This window comes from Helicoverpa zea, chromosome 27, assembly GCF_022581195.2.
Source record: "Helicoverpa zea isolate HzStark_Cry1AcR chromosome 27, ilHelZeax1.1, whole genome shotgun sequence".
Classification (NCBI taxonomy): Eukaryota; Metazoa; Arthropoda; class Insecta; order Lepidoptera; family Noctuidae; genus Helicoverpa; species Helicoverpa zea.
The window spans coordinates 2,007,663-2,033,671 of NC_061478.1; the positions used below are offsets into that span (position 1 = coordinate 2,007,663).

A 26,009-nucleotide genomic window follows, 5' to 3' on the forward strand; every position below is an offset into this window, starting at 1 on the left:
CACTCAAAATATTTATTTGCTAGTTAAGGTAAGGGGCCCGATTCTCCTGAGTTAATAATGTCAAAATCGTATAGAAATCGAATCGCAATATGATCGTAATAGCAGTTTTAACCATATCGGGCATTCTGCTACTAATAAAAGACCAATCGTATTCGATTGACATTTGATTGGCGTGCGATTGGTCTGCTATTTTGGTAATTTTGGTCTATAAGTACGGTAGTTTACTGTACAATTTTGCAATCGTAAATCATTTGCAGACAAAATGATTCATTATTGAATGACAGAAAAGGATAAAAACGTTTATTTCAAAGAAAAAATAGCGGAATGCCACATACGCTTCAATCGTAATCGAGTCGGGATCGGATCTCAGTCGAATCGAGTCGAACGTGAATCGTATGTCGCTTAAGTAAAATTATGAGAATCGGGCCCCAGGTGTTGGCAACAGTAAAAAAAAAATTTCAGGCGTTGCAAATTTGATTGTAAAGGTAATAGGTACATACTTGGATATCTTATTTCACGACAGCGGGTGAGCTATAGTGGGTCACCTATTTGCGAGATATTGTAGTTTGTGGATACCTGTCAAGGCTCATTTCATTGGTTTCCCTTGAGAGAAAAATATCTTAATAGAAAAGACTGATTACAGAACCGATTGTCGGTGAATTAGAGCCTTGGATTGCAAGTAGAAATTCCAGTTTTAATAACTTCCCTCTCCCATGAGCCTTGTGATACACACTGGTTGTCTAACTATTGTGTCGCGGACTGAAGTGGTTAAGTCAATAGCCAGCTGATGAAGATCATACCTTGGTTCCAGCATTTCCACCAGCAATACGCCCACAACCACCTGGAACTAGTCCAAGAAGGCATTCTGCAACGGCTTCCAGAAACGAGCCTTTCAGAAGCGAAGGAGTAGTTTCTGCTCCAATGATGATTCGTTATCACGCCGTAGCTTCAGGAAAGGTAAAGAAGAATGTACCTAAACAGCCGAAGTACTGGCCTAAAGCTAATAATCGTAAGACAGGAAAGTCCTCAGGACAGAGGAATAAGCAATCTTCTCGTAAAACCCATAAGCGTGGACATAGAAAACCACATTATGGGTAAGCATAGATCTATGCCCAAGTTCACAAATAATATAAACGTCAATTTTCTTAAAGCAACTGTTTACCTACTATGATTTTTCTCGTTCAATTTTTTAGTCAACAACTTCTCTTTATTCGCTTGAAATATGGTGTCACATTATGTAAACGCGACTATTTACAGAAACCCTAAAATAAAATAATTTTTGAAGTTGTTTTAAGAAAAACGGGAGTTTATGTTGTCGGTGAAAGATCTCACGATAGATTGGCAATGCGTGACAGAATAATTAAGATGTGGCATGAATCCTAAAAAACTAAAGATTTTGTACATTAAATATGAATTTCGAGAAATAAATAATATGTATGAGAATTTTACTCGGTGTTTTAATTTAATCACACTTTATTTATAATTCCTTTGATAAGCATATTACCACATTGGTGACAATGAAGGGTAGGTATTGAGTGAACAAATCGACGATGTATGATTGTGTGATAATCGCAAAGTGTTCAGCTAAGAAAAAGACACAAGGATGTAAAATAAAAAACACATTACAATCAAACCTTTATTAGTAAGTAGGTAAATAAAAATAATATATTAAAGCTAAGAGTTCAAGAATTGTACTTAAAAAATAATTACATTTGAATATTTTGGCAAATCAAACCGTCATTTGGAATTAAACATTTTACAATAGGTAAATGCAAATAACACAAAGAATTTTTATATTTTAATATAAACAAGCTGTTATCCGCGATTTCACCCGAGTCTCGTGGGAACTACTGCCCGCATCGGGATATAATATAGCCTATGTTACTCGGTAAGAGTGTAGCTTTCCAAAAGTGAAAGAATTTTTTTAAACGGTTCAGTAAATTCGAAAGATTTAGGGTACAAACAAACTAAAAATGTTTCCTCTATAAAATATTAGTTTAGAAGGCTACTCATCTATTTCCCGGTTCACAGGCGCACTAGAGGAACAATTTTACGCAATCGGATAAAGATGACATATTATATTCATTCCATGAGCATCGGGTCGTCTAGTTGCAGTTGAACCATTTGGTTACCGTTGACTAGAACGCCGTCTCGGAGTAGTAACTGAACGTTTAAGTCTGATAACTCCTGGAAATGAAACAGTTTAATTACATTGTGCTGGTTCCGCTGCTGCGGCTGCAGAGAAGCTCAAACGGCACAAATATTGTACAGCAGCAATAAGGAGGTTTTCGATGCCATCTTTTGATGTTTTTTTTCTCTTAATTTAAGAGAGTGAGATACGTTGCGATATGTTATTAAACATTTTGGATAATTATTAAAGATTTTGTATTCATATTATTTTTTTAATTTATGCTAAACTATGTATTAATTATAGACAAGGACCTACTTGGATGACTAAAGCTAGAGACAGGCAGTATTGGAAAAAAACGGGGGAGACCTACGCCGAGGAGGTGACTAGTACATAGTCATAACAAAAGTTAAGAAATAAAAAATCTTAATAAATAATGTCTGGACACAATAAATAAATAATGTCTGGACACATTTTTCACACACAGTCGGTTAGCCCCATGGTAAGTTATTAATTAACTTGTGTTATGGGTGCTAACACAACTGATAAACTACATATAGCTACATATATACATATTTATAAATACATATTGTAACACCCAGACCACGGCCAACAAACATGCTCATCACACACATGTCGACCGAACCGGGAATCGAACCCGGGACCTCAGGTTCGGCAGTCCGGCATGGTGACCATTGGGCCATCGAGGTCGTCGAAATTAAGTGAATATTTAGATTGTAAATTGTAAATTCAAATTAAAACTATGATAATTTATAAATTATATTTTAAATGTAATGTGTTGTTGTAATATAATATATAATGTATGTGTAATATCTGTAATTGTAGTAGAATAAATGGCTTTTTTATTTTATTTTATTTTATTTATGTATTAATTAAGACTTAGGAAGGACAATTTAACAGCAAACATAAGCCGAAGTGTTTGGGCGGTTACCGTACGAGTAAAATCACTGGCTGTGTAGTAACTGTGCAGCTGCCAAAAAAATATTTTTGACTTTTATTTATATGCGGCCATGCTATGGGTACTATATGGGCATGGTATGAAGATATGTGTATGGTCAGGGCCGCTGTGTGCTAAGTGTGTCCTCACCTCGCCACTAACGATAGGATAGGCAGAAGGATCCTGTGAATCTCCCCGCTGCAGTATCTTGGGACGGCGCGGGTTCTTGGCAATGCCGCGACCACGACGAGCGGGTTGGAATTCATCCACTGAAATAAATTATTTCATTGAGTGGGAGCATCACTTAGAATTCTAAAATTGTCTGCACAACATAATTTTAAAATTGCCGTTTTGTCTTTTTTTTATCTTTTTGTAGGATTACATACAACTGAAGGATTACATACCGAAGTGATATCTAACTATTTTACAAGTTTTGTACCTACGTAACCCTGCTCAGTTCAAGGTCAAAAGTCAAAAGAATATTTTGTTAAAATACTATTTCTGTACCAACATACATACCTACTTAAAATAAAACACTTTATTTTAACCCTCGCACACACTCTAATCAACCGCTTTCTATCAAGCACCTCCTCTCGCAGATCTGCTGGTAGTTTCTTTAGAAATAAGCTATACCTTTACCTTTGTACTTAATTGTATTTTACCAATATTGTCAATTCTTCACAAAAAAAAATAAATAAGTACTACATACACATGTTAGAAGGCGCGGGCTTGATGCAGGCGACGTGCGTGCGCGGCACCGCGCTCAGCGCTGACAGCGCGCGGGCGCACGACGGTATCACGCTTGTCGTGCCCTTTGTATGGAGCAAAGAATAAACTATGTCCTATATTATGTTGTATACTGGTTAATAATAAAGAAAAAACTGCTGCCTTTAGAATCACTACTCCCCCAAGAAGAATGGGGTAGTCATTGGGGCATAGGATGCCGTTTCCCGGGACACGGTTGGTCAAAGCTAGTTTATATTAAGTGATTCTTATCGCTAAGAACAGCCAGTCTTAAATATAAACTAGCTTATTCTTGCTTTTCACCAGCATCTCGAGGGAACTACATCCCGAAAACGGATGGGCAGAAAAAACATCCTATGTCCATCCCCATGAACGAAGGTGCCTCCCCACTAAGTTCATCAGTTCAGCACTTTCATCCCTCTTTATCAATGACTAGTTTCTGCCAGCGGTTTCACCCGCATCCCGTGGAAACCTCTGCACGAACCCGGATAAAACGATCTTCCTCAATAAATGGGCTATCTAACACTGAAAGAATTTTTCAAATCGGACCAGTAGTTCCTGAGATTAGCGCGTTCAAACAAACAAACTCTTCAGCTTTATAATATTAGTATAGATAACTGCTCTATTCACACTAATATGATAAAATACACAGTGGAAGTAACACTGTAACAAAAAAGTGGAGTAATTAGCCTACCTTCGCGAAGGACATTTTAGTTATCTCGATGAGCTTGTCGTGAGGAACATTCTGTTCTGAAAGGGTTTTCATCACATCTTCAGAAGACGGATTTAGGCCTTCCATCTGTAAATTATACATGAGATGTTTCTGGAAATTACTTATAAAACTAGATATTTTGCACCATTTCAACTGCATCCTGAAGGAACTACGCATAGTCTACTCTACTCTACTCATACTATCTCCCAACAATTTTCAGCCAAATTGCCGTTCTAGAGTTATAAGTAGCCATTTCCCGCGGTTTCAGCTGCGTCCCAAAAGACCAAATTCCTGCACATGAATAAAAAGTGGCCTTTTTCAAGCAATGAACGGTTTACTGCTGTAACGACGACTGCCAAGTTCTTTCTAAATCCGTACGTAAGTTTTTGCGTCAAAGAGGATATACACAAACATACAAACACACATAAGTAAAATCTTATGCTTTTATAATATCGGTAGGAAAAAGGACCTCTTGAATATATTTTAAAGCCACTAACCTCAACAACAACAATAGTAGCCGGATGCTTCAGTCTCAAATGCGTCCGCAAGTCGGATCGTATGCGAAACCGTTTGGGACAGCGTCCGCAGGCCCACGCGCGGACCCCCGTGTGAATGAGCCGGTGGTTCCTCATAGCTGTGGACCTGCACAGTTACAGCGAACATAATGTTCAGTCTCAAATGCGTCCGCAAGTCGGATCGTATGCGAAACCGTTTGGGACAGCGTCCGCAGGCCCACGCGCGGACCCCCGTGTGAATGAGCCGGTGGTTCCTCATAGCTGTGGACCTGCACAGTTACAGCGAACATAATGTTCAGTCTCAAATGCGTCCGCAAGTCGGATCGTATGCGAAACCGTTTGGGACAGCGTCCGCAGGCCCACGCGCGGACCCCCGTGTGAATGAGCCGGTGGTTCCTCATAGCTGTGGACCTGCACAGTTACAGCGAACATAATCAATCAATCAAATCGTTTATTTTGCAGCGAATATGGGTACAAAATGAGATGTTAAATTTATGCATAGTTCCAACACATTCTACCTTACGGCATGCAAAAGAAAAATAAAGTTTTTTTAGGTACACATACAAACAAATAAAAAATTTAAAAAGGTAACAAATTACTTAAATTATAATAGAAAAAAAATTAACATTATTATAGACTATCGTCATTCAAAAAATCTTGAACTGAATAATAACATTTATCTATAAGTAATGACGTTAGCCTCTTTTTGAATAGACCTAAAGTTAGTTCTTTGTAGGCCTGAGGTACTTTATTATAGATGACAGGGCCCATTGTCAGAAGGCTTTTCTTTAATAATGTTGTTTTGTATCCACCTGTAAACATTCGATTTTTATATTGAGATCTAACCAATCCCGGACGTGTTGTAATATCGTCCATTAGGGTGAATAAATACATGTTTGATTTAACAAATATTGCAACTTCGATTATGTACAGAGATGGAAATGTAAGTAGTTTTAGGGATTTGAACACAGGTACACAACTGTCGGTATTTTTAAGGCTAGTCATTGATCTTATACAACGTTTTTGGGCTTTGAATATGCTCTCCCTCTCAGTACAGTTGCCCCAGAATATTACGCCAAATCTCAAAACAGAAACTACCAGACCATGATAAGCTTCAAGTACAGTGCGATTATTTACTTTTTTTGCTAGGTTATAGAGTACGTATGCTGCCTTGCTTAACCTTTTACATATATCCTCGGAATGCGGTTCCCAAGTTAGTTTGTTATCGATAAGAATACCAAGGAATTTTGTCATGTTTGTCGAACTACTTTTTGTCCCTCATATTTTATATCATAATCTTCAGCTACTAGACGCTGATGAAAGTGCATTACTTTTGTTTTTTGTATATTTTTAACTAAATTATTCCTATCTAGCCAATTTATTATGCTCTGTAATGTATTATTTATATTTGATTCATAATTAAGTTTATTTTGGCATTTTACTATTGCTGTGCTGTCATCCGCAAATAGTACCATACATTGGTTAATTTGGAGAGGCAAGTCATTGATATATAAGAGAAATAGTAAGGGGCCAAGCACACTCCCTTGGGGTACGCCATATTTAACTATATAATGTTCAGTCTCAAATGCGTCCGCAAGTCGGATCGTATGCGAAACCGTTTGGGACAGCGTCCGCAGGCCCACGCGCGGACCCCCGTGTGAATGAGCCGGTGGTTCCTCATAGCTGTGGACCTGCACAGTTACAGCGAACATATTTTTTAGGTTAGGATAGGTTTATTCATGAGACAAACGTATATTCATTAGTTTTTTATTATTCCACTGCAGGACACAGGTCTCTTCTTACACAGAGAAGGAATGAGCGTTAATCGCGTTAATCACCACTGACGCTCAGGGTGAATTACTGATTTCAGACTTTGACTGATAATTCAGATTTTCTCATTATGTTTACGCAGTCACTGGTTTCCAAGATACACATAGAAAGTTGTGATAGTGAGAGAAAATATGTTGATGATAACAAATAGGGCGAAGTCATGTTGAAGGTGCCGATTATGTTAAAAGTTTCAAATGATGATGCTGAAGGACCATTGCAGAAGATCGTAATAAAATTAAATGCTCTGAAAATGGGTGAAGTTATAAGCGTTAATAATGACACTGTTGTTAGAACTCTGAAGGTCATAAAACGGGTACGTGTGTGGACGACCCGGCTTGTTGTTTGACCAGCTTGCGTTATCACAATATTACATACAACACACCTTCTGAAAGCGACTCCACAGACATCACAAGGGAAGGGGCGTTCACCCGTGTGGACGCGCAGATGTTCGTTCCGCATGGAGAGCGTGCGGAACCCGTGGCCGCACACCGGGCATGTGTGTGGACGGCCCGGCTTGTTGTTCGACCAGCTTGCGTTAGATGAGCCGTGTGCTTCTCTGTACATGGATAGGTACACACGAAAGATACAGTTCCCGCCAAACTTTTTGTCGTCACAGAATATTCCGCAAGTTATAGGTGTAGTCATATCCCGCACCTCTGCTACTCGTTATTAAATAAGGGTGGATCTAGACTTTGCAAGGCATGCGTTGGGTGTAGTCTCAGTCACTCACTCGCACCTCTGCTTTCCGCTAATACTTAAAAGTTGGATCCAGACATTGCAAGGCATGCGTTGGGAACGATGGCTCGACCCAAGCATATTTTTAGGCTGGTATAATTTTGCAAAACACACACTCCACTTAGCTTTCACGACTCATACCTCACGACGTCTGAATCCAGTAGTCCAGATTTAAGTATCAGAGGATACCAGAGGTGTGGAGGGTATCTTTACATTCAAAAGTTTACTATGAATAATATTATTATTTCTTATTTTACCACGGATGGCTTGGATTTTATTTGCCTATCAAGAACTTGATGTCATTATGTCTACGCTTTTTCAAGGAAAGATATAAATATGAGCCATTTAACTAGATATACACTAGGTACTAACTTGACATGTTTATGCAGATCAGTGGCATGCGTGAAGGTAGCGTGACAGTGAGGGCACGCGCCTCCGCCGCCGCTAGACTCCTCATGAGAATACATGCCTATAACGTATAGGTTTACTTAAACCGATATTCCACCTTCCCACCACTATATGGAGGGACTACGGAGAAAGAAAAGTTAGCGAAGATGTCATAAGACAGGTATGTCAGGCGCCTTCTTCTAGGTCAAGTAACGCACAGTTGGCGTGATCAGTAACTAGAACTACTATTGCTGGTCCGATTTGAGTCATCGAGGGAGGGTTTTAGCTAGGGACCCGTGTAGTTTCTTGCCCGTTCTTCTCCAAAGGAAGCTACTTTTGGAATGAGCAACTAGAATCAAACTTATTTATATTTTTGACGTTCATAAGTGCTTGTAAAGGCCTAAATGAAATAAATGATTTAATTTTGTACAGATAGTAAGTACTTCCAATACAAAATTTTAAGTTCAATTAAATAACTCACCAGGCTTACTACTAGGACGAATAGTATTATCGCTGTGCTCCTTCTTCCGATGCTTGTAGAGCGCAGTTTTATTCGGTAGCACCTCGCTACAATCGCGACATGGTATCCTTAGAAAACATAAACTCGGCTTTGCAACAATATTTACAACACACGAAATACAATCGCACTTTCATTAAGAACATTTGGACTCTAGCGGATTTTACGTACAGTTGAACAAGATTGAACAGACGTGACGTCCTGAATATTATTTAACAACGGTTTAAACGACTACAGCTGAAAACAAGCGACAGGCTTTTGCCGCGAAAATTATGTGGCATGCGTTAAAAATTTAAAGTATATGCGCAACAAAATCCAGTAGTGTGAAAGAGCTTTTAAGGGTGAACCGTCAAAAAACAAGCCTTAATCTACAAATTCTAAAAAGATACATATTATTAAATAAAATAATAATATTATAGCAAAAAAGATTTTAATTTTGCGGATTATAAAACACTTTTAAGGTACTAGTTATAAAACTACAGAGGGAGGCAAGGTTTTTTTAAATATTTTAACAGAGAATATTTCCTAAGGTATAAACACATTTTACCTGTAATCATCCTTGTTAATCTTGCTGGTGGCGCCAGGGTCATCAGGCCCGGTCTTCCCGTGCACCTTCTTACGATGATACGCTAGGCTCCAACTGTGGGAAATAACACATGTTTATCAATATCATCAGCCTATTTATCGTCACACTGCCAGGCTGCGGTCTCCTCTCACACAGAGAAGGATTGCGCGTCAATCACTTACGCTCAACATGGGTTGCCGATATCCTGAGACAGTCCAGGATTCCTCGAGATGTTTTCCTTGACCTTTAAAATTTACCTGAGAATTACTTGCAGTTTTAGACAGCTCTTTTATTGAAGGAAGCTATATGGTACTTTTTGTACGGGTGAGTGAAATAGTTTACAATGTAAGTGGGCTAAACCGCAAAAATTGTCTTTAAGAAAGCCTTCTACAGCCAGCTTTGATAAATGGGCTATGTGACTGCGAGAATTATTTAAATTGTACCAATAGTTCCTGAGATGACCGCCAATACCAAAAACCCGTATTCAGCTTACGTGGCGTGGTGATGAACGCTCAATCCTTCTCTGTGTGGTAGAAGACCCGTGCCCCACAGTGAACCGACAAAAGGGCTGATGATGACATAAGCCCTTAAGCCTTAATGACTTAAGTCATACGATATTACACCTTGAATTTTAAGCGCTTTCAAGTCGATGTAGCCTGAAAATAAAGGTATTTGCTATTACCTGTTAGGAAAGGTGAGTTCACACTGGTTACATTTGTACAGAAAGTTCTCATTCGCGTGTTTCATGCGTCTGTGCACTTGTAGGTACGTCCAGTGTAAGTAGGAACGACCGCAATCCTGTTGAAAAGATAATCAATATCTTGACTTCTAGATGTACCTACACATTTACAACATTATATAGAAGAAAGGTATGTATTCTTGTGTGTGTAATGAATCCAAAAAAAAAAAAAATAATAATAAATAACTCTATATCATCCTCCGAGCCTTTTTCCCAATCATGTTGGGGTCGGCTTCCAGTCTAACCGGATTCAGCTGAGTACCAGTTCTTTACAAGAAGCGACTGCCTATCTGACCTCCTCAACCCAGTTACCCGGGCAACCCGATACCCCTTGGTTAGACTGGTGTCAGACTTACTGGCTTCTAACTACCCGTAACGACTGCCAAGGATGTTCAATGACAGCCGGGACCTACAGTTTAACGTGCCATCCGAAACACAGCCAATGGTGTCTAAGATATACTTAGAAAGTACATACAGACTTAGAAAAGTTGCATTGGTACTTGCCTGATCTGGGATCGAACCCGCGCCCTCATACTTGAGAGATTGGCCCTTTACCCACTAGGCCACCACGACTGCTTAAACAACTCTATAATTAAAGAAATTATTTATCGAAAGAAGATAGATGAGGGTTCTAGAAGTCCAAATTATGTCATTGCGAACACCAGCTGGTTAACGGCGACTGGCGCGATGTTCCGATCTATCACCAAGCACTTACAACATTAGACTAAAAATATCCACCACACCGTCCACACCACACACCATCCACTAAAAGTATCTTCCTAACACAATAGTACCAACCTAATATAAAAGTACCAACCTAGCATAAAAAATAACCACCGACTTGTTTCTTAACATGCGCTATAAAGGTTATGGCACAGTATAGCGGCACCGCAACAGCACGGCTCCACACCAGCATTTAAGTTGTCATTCAATTTAGAGCATTAAATCGTGTATATTATAATATATTTCGTAATGTCAATATGAAAAAGCCAACGGCTCACAGTCAGCGTGCTTGCCGCTATCACACAACTCGACTCGCCGCCCGCGTGCTGCAAGCGAGCGGTCCTCATGCGTACAGCGCGCCGACGCGACGGCGTGCTAATTACGCACCGACTCCGAGCCGGCAGCGAAACAACGTCATTACGTCGTGTTCAATCATAATTGTCTTAAAATAATATTGAGTTTGCGACGACTTCAAGCTTACACCTCGCGGCCGGCGAGCGGACGGCGCGCGGACGGCGAGCTGGCACCTTGCGGACAGCGCGCTGTCCGCTCGCCGTAGTCTAAATTCGAGGCGACGCCGTGCTGCAGCCGTGCTGTTGCGGTGCTGCTATAATGTGCCATGTCCCTTAAACGCTTGTAAAACCGTGGGTCATTAAAAACGGCCTATCTGACACTGCAACTACAAGCACTGATACTAAAAGTACCAACCTCACACAAGAAGTGCTTGACGACGGGAAAGTCTAAGTAGCCGAGGATGCCGGTGGCTGATCGATTGCCGTCGGTATCGGCCGTCAGCCCATCGGCCTGTTTCTTAGCGTCAGCTAGAGAACGCTTGTAAAAACCGTGGGTAGTTTTGTTTATAACTTCATATGACTCAAAAACTGCTGATCTGACTTTTATGCAGTTTTCACTAATATACAGAATGATTTTTGAGGAAAGTTGCTTATTAAAAAAGTGTCCACCTTGCACAAAAAGTGACTGCTCAATACAAATGCTGCTTAATAAAAAGTACCAACTTAACACGAAAAGTACCAACCGAACACAAAAAGTACGTCTCTAACACGAAAGTGCCACTATATCATAGAAAGTACCAACCTCACACAAGAAGTGCTTGACCACGGGAAAGTCTCCGTAGCCGAGGATGCCGGTGGCTGATCGATTGCCGTCGGTATCGGCCGTCAGACCATCGGCCTGTTTCTTAGCGTCAGCTAGAGAGCGCTTGTAGAAACCGTGGGTAGTTTTGTGGGTTGTACACCTGGTAAAGATTTAGGATTATTAACTAAAATTACACTTTTCTGTGAACAACGGAAATCCTTGAAATGTTCTAATCCCAGAAATATTTCGGAAATGCAATAAATACAAAAGCTTTCACGCCAACACAGATAGTCTAGATTCTAGACCTTGAGAATAACCGAGGCTACTTTTTTGCAGGTGCAGAAATAGTTTGTGCTAAATCGGCTAATTGGCAAATAAGACTTTTATGAAACTTGGCATTGTTATCTGGGCGCAGGAACTATTTCCCACGGGAAATGGGTAAAAATACTGGCAGAAGATATTCGCGGTTCCAGGAGCTTGCCGTGGGAACGACTTCTTTATAGAGTAAAAGAGGAAGAAACATCCATACCATACATAAACAAACATTAACATTTACATATAATATTTTAGGATAATGTTATTTACTTACCTAGAATAAGTAGCAAAGCTAACTTTACAGATGTGGCAAGTGAAAGGGTTTTTCACACCCTTGTGTATCGCGCGGTGACTGTTTAATCCACTTTCTAAGTAGAAAACGCTGGAAGAAAACATATTTTTACTATCAGCTGCCTAGCCTATTCCCTAACTATGTTGGGGTCGGCAGATGCAGCTGAGTACCAGTGTGCCACATTTAGCGACTGCTTATCTGACCTCCTCAATACAGTTACAAGGCCAAATCTATGCCCCTTGCTTAGACAGGTTGTCAGACTTTATGGCTTCTGATCCGTAAGGTATAACCCTTCCAGGTCTCAAAAATGGAGGGGGCTCGTGGCTTCTATGACGAGGAGCTCGTGGCTAATATTATGATTGACCGACTCAAAAATGGAGGGGCTCATAGCTAACATCATGATGACCTACTCCCAAAATGAAGGGCTCGCAGCTAATATGATGAGGGGCTAGTGTCTAATATGACGAGGGGCTCGTGGCTAATCGTCGTCAAGTCTACTCTTATTAAGAGAGCATACTATAAAATCAAAGACTATATTGACGACAAGGATGTATGGCGTTAGTCCTATATTGCACAAGTGGCTTCCCTGGCGACTGGCAGGCTGTCTAGGAATATCTCTGTCCTCATTAATGTTCTTGCTCTTATCATGTTGTTATTATTATTATTTCTTTTTTATTTTGCTTTATATAACTTGGTTTGTTTAATCTATTAACTTCTTAAAATAGTTTGTATAATAATTTTCTCTAATAACTTCCTAGTTCAACTTGCACTGTATAACTTTCTCAAAGTCAACCCAAAAAATATTGTAAACATTTCTTTTTCATGTTATTATCGTATGTATCAATACATACAAATTGTAACACCTATTATGTTTTTAAAAAGAGTAACCATGGAGTTTCTTGCCCGTTCTTCTCCATAGGAAGCTACTTTTGGAATGGGCAACTAGAATCAAACTTAGTTATAATTTTGACGTTCATAAGTGCTTGTAAAGGCCTACATGAAATAAATGATTTGATTTGATTTGATTTGATTTGAATATGATGAGTGGCTCGTGGCTAATATGTTGGAGGGGCTCGTGGCTAATATGATGAGTGGCTCGTGGCTAATATGATGCGGGGCTCGTGGCTAACAGATAGAAACTATATAAAATGCGACTAACTCTTCACAGTACTCGCATCGGAACGCCTTCTCGATCTCGACGACTCGTATAAGCGCCCTGGCTTCGTCTGCCAGCTGAGACAGTAGCGGCTCGCCCACTTCATTCGATACCTGACGTTTTATTGGTTTCGATAGTTTTGGGGACTCTGAGGAAAGAAGTTAGAATGGAGATAAACTTGCTGTTGAGTGCGCCAGAAGGATCTACTTCCCATATATGGAAAAAAACTGCCTGTCTGTTATTGTTATGTAGGTACAGGTATATAAGTTTCATCAAAATCTACGCGGTAGTATTTGTAGAATGAGTAACTAAATTTTTTTCCCATATTCATGAGATTACACACCCTGGTAATCTTAAATGAATATTATAAAGCTGAAAAATTCTGGACCGCTATGAAATTTTTTTCAGTGTCAGACAGCCCATTTGTAGAGGAAGGCTATGGGCTACTTTTTATCAGGTGAAGGGGAGTAGTTCCTTCAGGAAACGGTTGAAATTGCAGAAAATAGTGAGCTGTACTACTGCCACGTTTCATCCAACATCCTGTCGTATTCGCGCACAAGAGTTGCAAACATACGACCCTCACAAACTTTCGCATTTAAAATATAAGTATAGATACCTAAATATGTTACACAAACCATAAACAGAATTGAGATACGTACAGTAAGGGTCCGTTCAGATAGAACGGGTAGGAGAGCATCGGCGCGCATTTTTCTTTTCACACAAACCGGAGCCCATCGGCTGCGCGAGCATTAAAGAGCATGCAAAAGGAGCCAAACGTCAAGAAAAAATACACGATCGGAGCCGGTCGGCTCCTCTTATTATTTTACACCGAGCGCATTCGAGCATTCTCAATGACAAAAGCAGTGCGCATGCAAAAATAAATCTTACTTCAAATAAGTACTCAATTTTCAACGTGTTAAGAATTTGCTCTGCTCTCCGAGCCGGTCTATCTGAACGGACCCTGACATAATATAAACTTACCAACAATCTGCACGGTATGTCTAACAAGGCCGCTGGTGGGAGACAGCTGAACAGTCATCTCTTCGGCTTCCTCCTTCAGCTCGTTGGCAAACGCCTCTATGCATTCCGTTGATTTTGTTGCATGCTCCTGTTTTTAACTCGTTTATATCAGCTTCACTTGGAACTTAATCTTAATTTGACCAAATCTCATTTAATCAAAGAAGGCTGTATTTTGCACACGCTCTGTGTTCTGATGACATGACTTGCGCCTTTTTTAGTTTTTGAAACTATTAATGTTTTTAAGGTCAACAAGAAAGAAGACTTGCTTGAGCAAATGGGAGGTTTAAAACGAGATCGTCAACATAGTTTGGAAAATTCGTAAGTGCTGGGGATTTGTTGCGACACTTCTTCTTTTCAGCAAAAGCATATAGGAAGTGGTGAATGGTTTTGGGGGCTGTCTTTTATTTTTGAAGATAGAAAAATTCTGATTTATCCGGCTAATTTGATTTCAGTAGGTCTGACACCGACATCAGCAAAGTCATCGACATAGCCCACCGAATCAGCAAGCTGAAGTGGCAGTGGGCTGGCCACATTAGCCGAAGAACCGATAACCGTTGGGGTAAAGGGGTTCTAGAGTGGAGACCACGCCTCGGCAAACGTAGTGTAGGACGTCCTCAGGCACGGTGGAGTGATGACTTGCGCAAGACGGCTGGCAGGAGCTGGATGCGAGCAGCCGAAAATCGATCTCAGTGGGTGCACTTGGAGAGGCCTATGTCCAGCAGTGGACTGCTATAGGCTGATGATGATGATGATGATGATGAAGTCTGACACCAGTCTAACCAAGGGGTTGCTCGGGTAACTGGGTTGTGGGGGGTCAGATAGGGCAGTCGCTCCTTGTAAAGCACTGGTACTCAGCTGCATCCGGTTAGACTGGAAGCCGACCCCAACATAGTTGGCAAAAGGCTCGGAGGATGATGATGATGAACTAACCTGTGCATGACGATGGTCTCTGAAGGCCCTAGTGCAGACAGCACAGACTCGCACCAGTGTAGGAGCCAGTTCCTCTTCGTGTGCTCTCACGTGCATGCGGAGACGAGAGCGACGGGTCAACTGCTTTAGACATATGTGGCATTGGAAAGGTTTGATCTGGGGAAAATAATTATTTTTTGAGGACTCATCTATACTAATATTGTAAAGAGGAAAACTTTTTTTTTTTTGTTTGTTTGTTTGTAATGGATAAACTCAAAAACTACTAGACCGATTTTAAATATTCTTTCACCATTAGAAAGCTATATTATCTGCGAGTAACATAGGCTATATTTTATCCCGGTGCGGGCAGTAGCTCCCACGGGACGCGGGTGAAACCGCGTGAAAACGGCTAGTGCCTTATAAAATTTCACTTGCTTCAAACTAACGTTAATGACGTAATTTGTACTAGAATAATTGTCTTAAGTCGTCAAATTAATATATACAAAATAAATAACCTTTATATAAAAAAGGAAATTGTCTACTAGTTTTCGATAAAAAAAAGCCTAAAAAGAATGATGCATGGTCAACAAAGATGGCAAAATAAATACAGAGGCTTCTAATTCTAGACAGCTACTTCTATGAGAATATTTAGATTTTTTTATAATTCCTACTCTCTGCCAAGCTTTCACGCCACAACTACTGACCCGATTTAAATGTACAGTCAAGTTCAGGTTAACAGCAGTGTTAACAGCTTTATAGGGAAATCGTACTTATTACTATTGAGTTAAGGTGCATGACAGTTACCACTGATGTGCAGTCTACCGTACATAGGTTAACAGATAGAAGATATACTGCCAGTAGGCTACATAGTTTTAATCAGGATGCGGGCAGTAGTTCCAACGGGAAACTACACTCCCGAGCAAAAAAATGGAATCGCCCAAAAAATGGAATGTTTACAGTTAAATGTTTATGGTTACGTTTGAAAGCCTATACTTTTAGCTCTAAATTAAGGGTAGAAACAAAAATATCATTTTCCTATTACAGGAGTTAATCATTTTTATTTAAGACAGCAACGAAAATCAGGCGAAAAATAAAATTGAGCTTAGCTGAAAAATTGAACATTTCAAAGAAAATCAAGCATAGGTTATTTTTTCAGTATTTTGTATTTCCTCCTCTAGCCCTTATTACTGCTTTTTACTGTTTCTCATGAACCTGCTGAGTTTTTAACTGTTTCTTGCGGCATTCCCTCCCATTCCTCTAGCAGTGCCATTTTCAGCTCAAATGATTTTTTTGTTTTGTATAGGCTTTCAAACGAGACCATAATAAACATTTAACTGTAAATAATGTATCATTGGCAATCGTTTTATTTGTATAGCGCACGGGGGTGATTCCATTTTTTTGCTCGCGAGTGTATATTATAGTATTAATCAGGCTGTAACGAATATCAGTAATTTTATTTCCTTACCTGTAAATGTGTAACTCCATGCTCGTCCAAAGTCTGTTTGTCTAAGAACCGCTTGTCGCACGTGACGCACACATAGCGACGCGTGTCTGTGTGAGTGCGACTGTGTTTCGTTAGAGTTGCCCTGTAAGAAAATACAGCAGTGTTTTAGATTTTTTCTGAAGTAAAAAGTTTTTTTGAAGGGGATTTTCCGAAGTAAAATCTTGCATAAATAGATGTCTCTACATTGACAGTTCAATAATAAGAATAATGATGTCCAGATCGATTGTCGGCCTCGGGGGCTGTTCTCCAAACAGATCAGACAGCTGCGAAGGCCATCAGTGCACAAGCGTGAGGGTCTTATTGCACCCAAAATTTAACAATACCAATTTTAGATTAGATAGTTGAGATAAACACACTTTGGAAAAGGGTAGACAGATGATTTACCAATGTAACCTAAGAAAGGAAAAAAAAACATAAAAAAGGCTTCATTCAAATATCAGGTCTTCTGCTGGTTGTCACTTCAAGATACATGGCAAATGGCTAGACAAATGACTTTTCTTACCTAAGATAATGGTTTTCTTTCTATATCTCGTGGAAACTTAGCAGTCTTCTAAGAGAACTTTCTGGAACATCACCTAGAACTGACCTGAGGAAGAAGGTCTTCCCGCAGCCGTCTACAGGGCACTGCCAGCGCTTGTGCTTGTCATGCTGGAAGTGCACGTGGTCGAACAGCTCCGTCTCCGTGGAGAAGGTGGTTCCAGAACATTCCAGAGTTAGGGAGATGCTCTTCAAGTAGCTTTCAATGTTTTACCAGCTTTTTTACGCCGAAAATGTAAAAAAAGATGGCATATAGAAGCCATCATTTAACAATGGTCATGGGTCTTTTAACATAGATACTTTGAAATATCTGGTCTTCTACTGGTTTTCAATCCTAAGGTACATGGGAAATGACTAGACAAATGACTTTTCTTACCTGAGACGATGATGTCTTTTAAGTCTGGTGCGAAAAATGGCAATCTTGTAAAAGACCTTTCTGAAAGGGCATCCTAAAGTCTTAGCAGTATATTTCCCTGACCTGAGGAAGAAGGTCTTCCCGCAGTCGTCTACAGGACACTGCCAGCGCTTGTGCTTATCATGCTGGAAGTGCACATGGTCGAACAGCTCCGTCTCCGTAGAGAAGGTGGCTCCAGAACATTCCAGCGTTAGGGAGATGCTCTTCAAGTAGACTTCATTGTTATACCAGCTTCTTTATGCCGAAAATCTTAAGAAGATGGTATATCAAAGCCATCATTCAACAATAGCCATGGGTCCTTTAAGATGGCTTTAAAATATCTGGTCTTCTCTTGGTTGTCACTCCTAAAATACTTGGGAAATGGCTAGACAATATCTTTTCTCACATGAGACAAACCTACTCTCTTCTTACCTAGTAGTCTTCTAAGAGAACTTTCTAGAACTGACCTGAGGAAGAAGGTCTTCCCGCAGCCGTCGACGGGACACTGCCAGCGCTTGTGCTTGTCATGCTGGAAGTGCACGTGGTCGAACAGCTCCGTCTCCGTGGAGAAGGTGGTTCCTGAACACTCGGTGCAGGTGTAGCGGCCGTCTGGACGTATCAGGTTTGTGGATTCGTGGAACTGCCTAGAGAAGGAATAGTGGTAATTTGAATTACTTTCTACCTGAAGTGTTGTAGTCGGAGGAAATTAATTCGCGCGAACGGGTAAAACTATAGCCTACTTTGATAAAGGGGTTATAACTGAACTCTATTATACGCTAATATAATAAAAGGGAGTTTTGTTTGTAAAGTCTCCGGAACTACTCAGTCGATTTGAAGAATTCTTTGACTGTTGGGAAGCTAGACTACCCGAGGCTGTATATTTTCTGGGTAATAAAAACACTTTCCTGGGAAAACAGATAGTAATTCGTATGGAGCGTTTTCGAACAAAAAAACACTCTTCAGCTTTATTATCTTCACAATGAAGTCTATCTGTTTTTCATGCTTTCTCGCCAAAACTACTGAGCCTACGAAAGTACCTATATAGGCAATTCTTTTGTGTTAGAAGTAGTTGTCTTATGACGAGGGAAACAGCTAGTCATTACCGACATATTTAAAATATACTTACATATGAAACTTAAGTCTAACTTTCGAAGTAAAAGACTCATTACAATTATGACAAGTAACCACTTGAGGGTTGGAGGTCGGCTCCCGGCTGCGGCGTTTTCTAGGACGCTGCAAAGTTAAGCATTTGGTTTGTACGTAGCAATGGAGTAGGGAAACGTCTAGGCAAGTGGTACGAAACTTACCATAACGAGAAGGTCGCTGTCTATGGATGATTCTACTTGTCTTGGTCGTCCTTGAGCTCTCTGCCAGAAAAATGATAAAAACTAACAAATTATAATTGCACAATTTTCAGATTCAGAAAATGTATACATATGCTGGTAAATATACGATAGTCCCTCGAAGTATGGATGAAATGGAACATGGTTATGGACAGGGCCATCTGCCAACTTTTTGACTTCAGAAAATGGAGGAAATTCTGGATTTTTAAGAGACAACAAATTATGGCCATTTCTAGCATTTTTCAATCATTATGTAGTTTTTGAAGAAGGATATCAAATAAAAAACGAAACATCTGATCCATCGATATGAACACTTATTCTTCAGGATATTTTAGAAGACTGACCTTTCTTTTGCTTATTGTTTTACTCAGATACAAAATAGGTAAAGAAATAATAAATAAGCGATCGTTTCAAAAGAGCTTTACCTTCAAGAAATCTTCTTCAGTAGGTATACAAATAAGATTGCCCAGATCTTTAGATTTCCTTTTTCGACCACGCCTTCGACATCTATGGTTCGTCAAACCCTCTGCACTTGCAAATATTTGACTAGTGGACAAAAAATAGGAATTTTACAGACTGAAATAATGCTTCATGATTCATAGGTAACTATTATTGTTCAAATGTTATTTTACTCATGACCATGAAAGGACTAGACTAAAGTTCCGCCTACCCGTAACAGCTGCCAGAGATGTTCAAATGACAGCCTGGGACGCAGCAATTTAACGTGCCTTCCAAAACACGGAGGAACTCATCATTACAAGATCGATCGATCCTCTGAAACTATATAGGTAGGTATAATTTAATTACCTGCAATTAAAACATTTGTGTGTTTTCGAAGTATCACCATCCTGTCCATCTTCTTTGCCCTAAAAAGGTATCACGAATATTATAAATACGAAAGTGAGTTTGTTAGATGTTAGTCTTTCACGCTGCAATGGCTGTACCTATTGGGATTAAAAAACCTTAACTTGTAAGCCGTTTTCTCAAGAATAGTTTTTTTTTTGTTTTCTAGTGTTTTTAGAAAACATATTTTTTTTGTAAAGTTTTTTATTTGTAGGGAGGTTTTCTATTATTTACCTTGGCAACACAGAGTAATTTCTGCAACTCTTGCGTGGCTTCCATATCAGCCGTTTGAACGATCCAGATCTCATCCTCACTGCTGTCTAGGCACTCCTGCTTAACCTCCGTTTTTATGATGGGTGGCTTTGGCTGTTAGGTATATAATTCTTTTAATTTTAAAATATGTGACTTTTTTGAAGACGAGACACAATTTGAGCCTATTTGCACCGACAACATAAACGTCCAATATTTGTAAAACAACTGTTTACTTTGAAAATTGGATGTAGAAGTTTGTAGTAAATGTTTTTTTAGAAAATTGGCATTTGAACTGATATGTTGGCGGTGAATTTGGGCCTAAGAGAAGTAAAAAAAATGTAGGACATATAAAAATACTAGAGTACATAATAGAATGTCCCCACATAGGTAAAACTAAGTATGAACTATATAATAGTGTTTAAATAAAATACTATAATCTAAAGTGAAAATAAATGGATTTTATAAGCATGAAATAAAACAAAAATTTTGCGTTCTATGTAAAAACGATCAAAGTATTGATCTATTGAAATCTTAATCTATTTATTTAAAAGAAAAACTATATGTTGACACTTTAAATAAAACTAACCGCATCTTTACTAGGTTCATTCTTTTCTTCAGAATCTTCGTCTTCATCTAAAATTTTGTTTACAGGTATATTATTATTATCAAAAACTCGCTACTGGATATGGTGAAGTATGGTCTAAATACTAAAAGCACGCGTTACGCATACGCAAGTTTTTAACCGACACCTCAAAAAGGAGGACGTTCTCAATTAGGATGTTTTCATTTTTTTTAACTGAGACAGCTGTCATTGTCAATCATAATAAAAATAGATACTAATTAATTAAATCTACAAATAAATACCTTTTCTATCACCATCTTTTTTGTTTGAACTTCTAGTACGAGTAGCTATGGGGGACGACTTTTTAGGCGATGTTTCTTGTTCATCTGAAAATATGTTGGCATTTTAGTCCTTAGGAATTATTTAGGACATTTAATCCAGACTTCAAGTTGAGAAAATTGACATAAATTCTACTAGCATTTTGCGCAACTTTGCGCAATGCGCTAAATGTTTGCGCATTGTGACAAAATTATATGCGCAAAATTATATGGTTTAGTAAATAAATAACTCTACCTTTATTTTCTTGTTTCATTTGCTCATTTTCATCTTTTAAATGTTTACTAGGTTCGGATTTCTCGTGAGCTGCCTTCAGATGACCTTTCAGCCATTTTAAATTTGCGTAACCTGTAATACGAATAACAGTGAATACAGAGCGCATACTCCTAAAATAAGTGTAGGTATGTATCAGTTCATGAACTTCTTCTCTGAAAATCTTAAACAAGAACCTTTAAAAAGTCTAAATCTAGATAATTATTCGTCGATATTTTTAAATATAAAAAATAATTCTTTCAAAAACACATCCTTTTTATCTGTGAACATGTCCGATGGATAGGGTACGGGCCGGACTCCACTATATAGTTTTACTATTATTTTGTCATGTGATTTGAACCCATCAAATCAAGGAGTAACTAGGTTTGAATCAACATACCATAGAAACAAAGTGGGCATGGGTAAACATCGCCATCTTCCAAATCATGTTTATGTGTTTCACAGTGCACCAGCACTTCTGACAAATCCGGGAATACTTGCTCGCAAAATCTGGTAACAAATACATTTTGATTTAAAGGAAAACGACTAGCTCAGTAGGTATTGTATCTAAGCTATTAAGAGCCAGCGGCTGTAAGCCTATATAAAAAGGATTAAATAAATAAAAATTCGTAGAAGACAATCGTTCATACATAAGTCAGTTTAAAATACTAGCTGTTTCCAGCGGTTACACCTGTGTACTAATGGAACTACTCCCCGCAATCGGATACAAAGTTGACGATGACACTTCTCAGGCTGTAGACTATCTGAGGAAATATTTCGAAAAAAAAAATAGGAGACAGAACAGTATGGAAGAACCAAACATTTAATTTAGAATAAACGTAGCAGGATTATAGACAAAACTTACTTGTTTATATTATTAAGATTGCAATTACCTGCACTTCAACTCAGTAACTTCACTATTATCACACTGGTACTTCCCCAAAAACTCCTTCACTTCCTCATCAGCCTCCTCCAGATTGTCTATGATATTATCTATCTCCGGTTCCGGCTCCACAATCTCAACATCACTGGAACTACCGTCCTTCTTCTCATCTTTGACGACTATGACATCATCAGACCTCGGATCATTGTCTATTGGTTTCGTTATAATCTCACCGTCAGAACCAATTTCGACTTTCACAAATTCTTCCTTATCTAACTTAGAATCCTGTTTACTCATCATATCTTTATGCCTTCCTAAATGGGTGAAATTGAAATTTTTGACCTTCTGAAAAATATACTGCTGATTGTTACGTATGACCAGAAATTCGTCGGGATTCAAAAATTGGTTAGCACTTTTCATCCGGCAAGGTTTAAAATTTTCGTTAAGACAGCATTCACATATAATCTTCAATTGCGTCGACATTTTCTTTTGAGGAGAACACCTATGTACTCTCTGGTCTTCGTTATCAAAGAGGTACAGTTTATCGACACTGTTATCGACATGTTTTCCACAAATGAAACATATTTGACTCTCAGTTTCTCCTATAAGTACTCCATCGATATCGATATAGGAGATTGGTTTAGTCCAACTCTTATGCACGAGTCTTGAAGGATCAGTCTTTCTAACATGTCTTCTCTCGCTGTACCCTTGGTCATAAGGCAGAGAAGTCATAGGGGAGTCTTTAAACATGTTTAAAATCTCCTCTCTAGTATAAGCCAAATTATCATTCCTCTGGTAACTGTCATCGTAGTTCTTAAAATTATCTTTTATCAAGCTTTTAGGAGACTTATTCCGACTAGTCACAGGGTTCAAAGTCGCGTAAGTTTTAGAATTGTTAGCTTCTAAGTATTTAGTGAATTGAGCTTCGAAACCCGATGTGTTATTGCAAACTAATTTAAAAGGTAAGGAATTAACAAAACTGCATTTTGGACTCGAATTTTTGCTGGACCATCTTGAAACAGGACTTTCTACTATATTAATTTTCTTTGTTTCCGCATGTATTGTATCTATTTCCGGATCGTTAACATCATCGGCGTATTTTACAAAAGGGATTTTTTCAGCTGTTAAGTCTATTAAGGGATCATCATTGTCAAAATGTATTTGTGATGCTCTAATCTGAGTGCCATCGTCCAATATATAGACCAAATCATTGGCGCCATCATTGGTGTCCAATATTTGATCAAAGTTTTGTGTGAGGTCGTCCGCTTGTAAATTTTGTTCTGTATTTAATAGGAATTGGTATATGTTTTCGGATAGGGAAACTGGCTGGTTTCTGGTAATGGAGTTTAAGTCGACTTCGAAGCCTAGGAGTCCCCTGTAATGAAGGGATTTTATTCAGAAGAATGATTATGAATTTTATTTGAATATTAAATACAGTATTCTCCCAAAAAATATCCATAACATGGTACAGTCTGCACAAAACTTTTTGTCACTACTTAAAAATATATAGTTTTAGGTATGTGCGGGTGGCGGAGGCGGCGATGAAGGGAGGGGTATGTAGAGGAGTATAGTAGCCTCTAGTTCTCTACTGAATTTCAAGAGGCTATCGTAGTTTTGGAGCACACTGTATACTATGCTTGTGTTGTTTTAATCAAAAAGATGCTTGTTATGAATGGAGACAACCATTTCCTGAACACTAAATATTTTAGTAGGCATGGCCTTACTAGCCAAGTGAGAGACAAACTCCTGAACTAAAAATATTTAAATATCTTTCCTAGCCTTTCATGTCAGAGAGAAATCTGACTAGGTGACAGAAATATTTTATTACAATAAATTCAATTATTTATTGAGTAATCTTTTCTTATAGCTAAACTTCTCCTAAAGATTGAATAACGCCTCTCCTCCTTCATATATTTAAAAAGTGTGTTTTGTGAACTGACTTACCGAGCTTTATCTAGGAACATCTGGAAGTTATCATCAGGTTCCACCCTGAGAGCAACTTCACCAGTTGCATTCTCCATGCAAAGAATCAGAGGGGGCTGCGTCTCTGTCATTTTCACTACAGCAAAAACTAATATTATAAGGTGACTGCACTCGCTTCACATAGAGAATAGGTTTAAGTCATCATCATCATCTGCCAAGCCTTTCCCCAACTATGTTGAGGTTGGCTTCCAGTGTAACCAGATGCAGCTGAGCACCACTGTTTTACATGAAGTGACTGGCTATGTGACCTCCTCAACCCACATACCAGGGCATCCTGATACCCCTTGGTAAGACTGGTTTCAAGTAGTCAAGTTGTTTTATTTCATGAAAGGTGAGCTATACTTGTGTGTAAATGTCTGCATATGGCACATTTTAAAGTGGCTATTTTTTATGATAAGAGGTGGACTGTGTATGTTATCTGGTTTGTAAGGAAAATGCTAAATGTTGCTCCCGTAACTGAATTGAAGAGGTCAGATACACAGTCACTAAGATGCATCCAGATAAGACTGGAAGCGACCCCAACATAGTTTGGGAAGACCAGGCAAATGATGGTAGAATAAAATTAAAATGCCATGGAAAGAGTTAGAGCAATTCCTATCTTTATGGTAATTCACCTTGTTGTACTTTCTGCATAGAAAACTGGGTAATGGAAAAATTGATATGAAGTCATTTAAAATACATAATAAGAATATTAGAGTTCTACAATATACATAAAATTATCCTTTTTAATTCTTTAGATATAAGTATTTCAGCAAGTGTAGCTTTTGTAAGCAAATAAATTCCTATCCATTGAGATAAAAACAATATTAGAAAAATATAGGTCAGTGGGTCATCTATTTAACTTATTTTATTAGATAAGAGACAGAGAAAAATCTAAATAAATTCCATAAGAATTGTTCTCAAAATAAATTGAATGTATCAGACTGAAAATGAAATTGGGAAATATTTCTTTTAATTTCGAAAATAAAAGTTTCCGTAAAGTAGTTTATTTATTTATCTTTACTCTAAATTATAATTTCCAGCCTAGCCATTAAAAACCAAAGCGGGAGTATGAAAACTGACACTGGCCACCAAATAAAATAAATTCAAATGGCCAGTGACAATATATTACCGGCACACTTTTTTCGATAAATTGGACCACAAAAAGGTAATATAATAAAATTATATCACAACCATCGACAGATATCTTACCAAATCGTCTTTTTCAGCACAAAAATCCTCACTTTCTTTGAACAACTGGCACTTCTTTAGAAAAATAACAATTGAAACATTATTTTTCTCGCCATTTGTGTCAAATTTGAAAAGTTCAAAACAAAAACAATCCGATTCAAACCAAAGACAATTTTGGTGTACTTTTTGACAAATCGTAATTTTTGATGTAGATTGCTGCTTCGCAAGCGAGTTGTGGTAAACAGCAATGTATCCATTTTTCTTGAAAGTACAAAATAAATTATTTTTTTTTAAATAGCCTACAATAATACGGGAATATTTTTTTATGTCATTTTAAAAATGTGCATTGTTCAAAATGATAGAAATGTGGTGAAAATGTGAATATATTTTGATGAATTACTTAATGTCTGTACGAGTTTTCTGAATGAATGCAATTTGCTGTTTATTATATCTAATAATATTGATTGTTTGGTGAGAACAGTTTATATTAAATGTAATTGAATAACAGGAAAATACACAAAGAAGATTAATTGTACATTTTCGCACATTTGGCTGATTAAAATTGTTTATGGAAACGCCCTTTGTTTGTATTAAAAATAATTATGTGAGA

The 26,009-nt window shown here is 38.5% G+C and overlaps 1 protein-coding gene across 1 annotated transcript; it reads right to left on the reverse strand.

Annotated features, from left to right (window-relative positions):
• Positions 1 to 1,622: 1,622 nt before the first annotated feature.
• Positions 1,623 to 25,528, reverse strand: LOC124643204 (zinc finger protein 62 homolog). Its single transcript, XM_047182084.1, has 32 exons — positions 25,421 to 25,528; positions 24,191 to 24,305; positions 22,257 to 23,621; positions 21,764 to 21,873; positions 21,349 to 21,459; positions 21,078 to 21,161; positions 20,800 to 20,846; positions 20,196 to 20,327; positions 19,926 to 19,984; positions 19,544 to 19,664; positions 19,083 to 19,142; positions 18,902 to 19,008; positions 18,243 to 18,419; positions 16,806 to 16,926; positions 15,362 to 15,517; positions 14,393 to 14,519; positions 13,415 to 13,559; positions 12,238 to 12,345; positions 11,649 to 11,808; positions 9,774 to 9,889; positions 9,074 to 9,166; positions 8,491 to 8,597; positions 7,995 to 8,091; positions 7,270 to 7,443; positions 6,623 to 6,748; positions 6,033 to 6,036; positions 5,339 to 5,468; positions 5,040 to 5,188; positions 4,525 to 4,629; positions 3,796 to 3,898; positions 3,237 to 3,355; positions 1,623 to 2,187 (listed from the first exon to the last, which is right to left on the reverse strand). Exons 2-32 carry the CDS (start codon positions 24,298 to 24,300, stop codon positions 2,083 to 2,085), a joined length of 4,728 nt encoding a protein of 1,575 aa, XP_047038040.1. The 5' UTR covers positions 24,301 to 24,305; positions 25,421 to 25,528; the 3' UTR covers positions 1,623 to 2,082.
• Between the last annotated feature and the right edge of the window lie 481 nt (positions 25,529 to 26,009).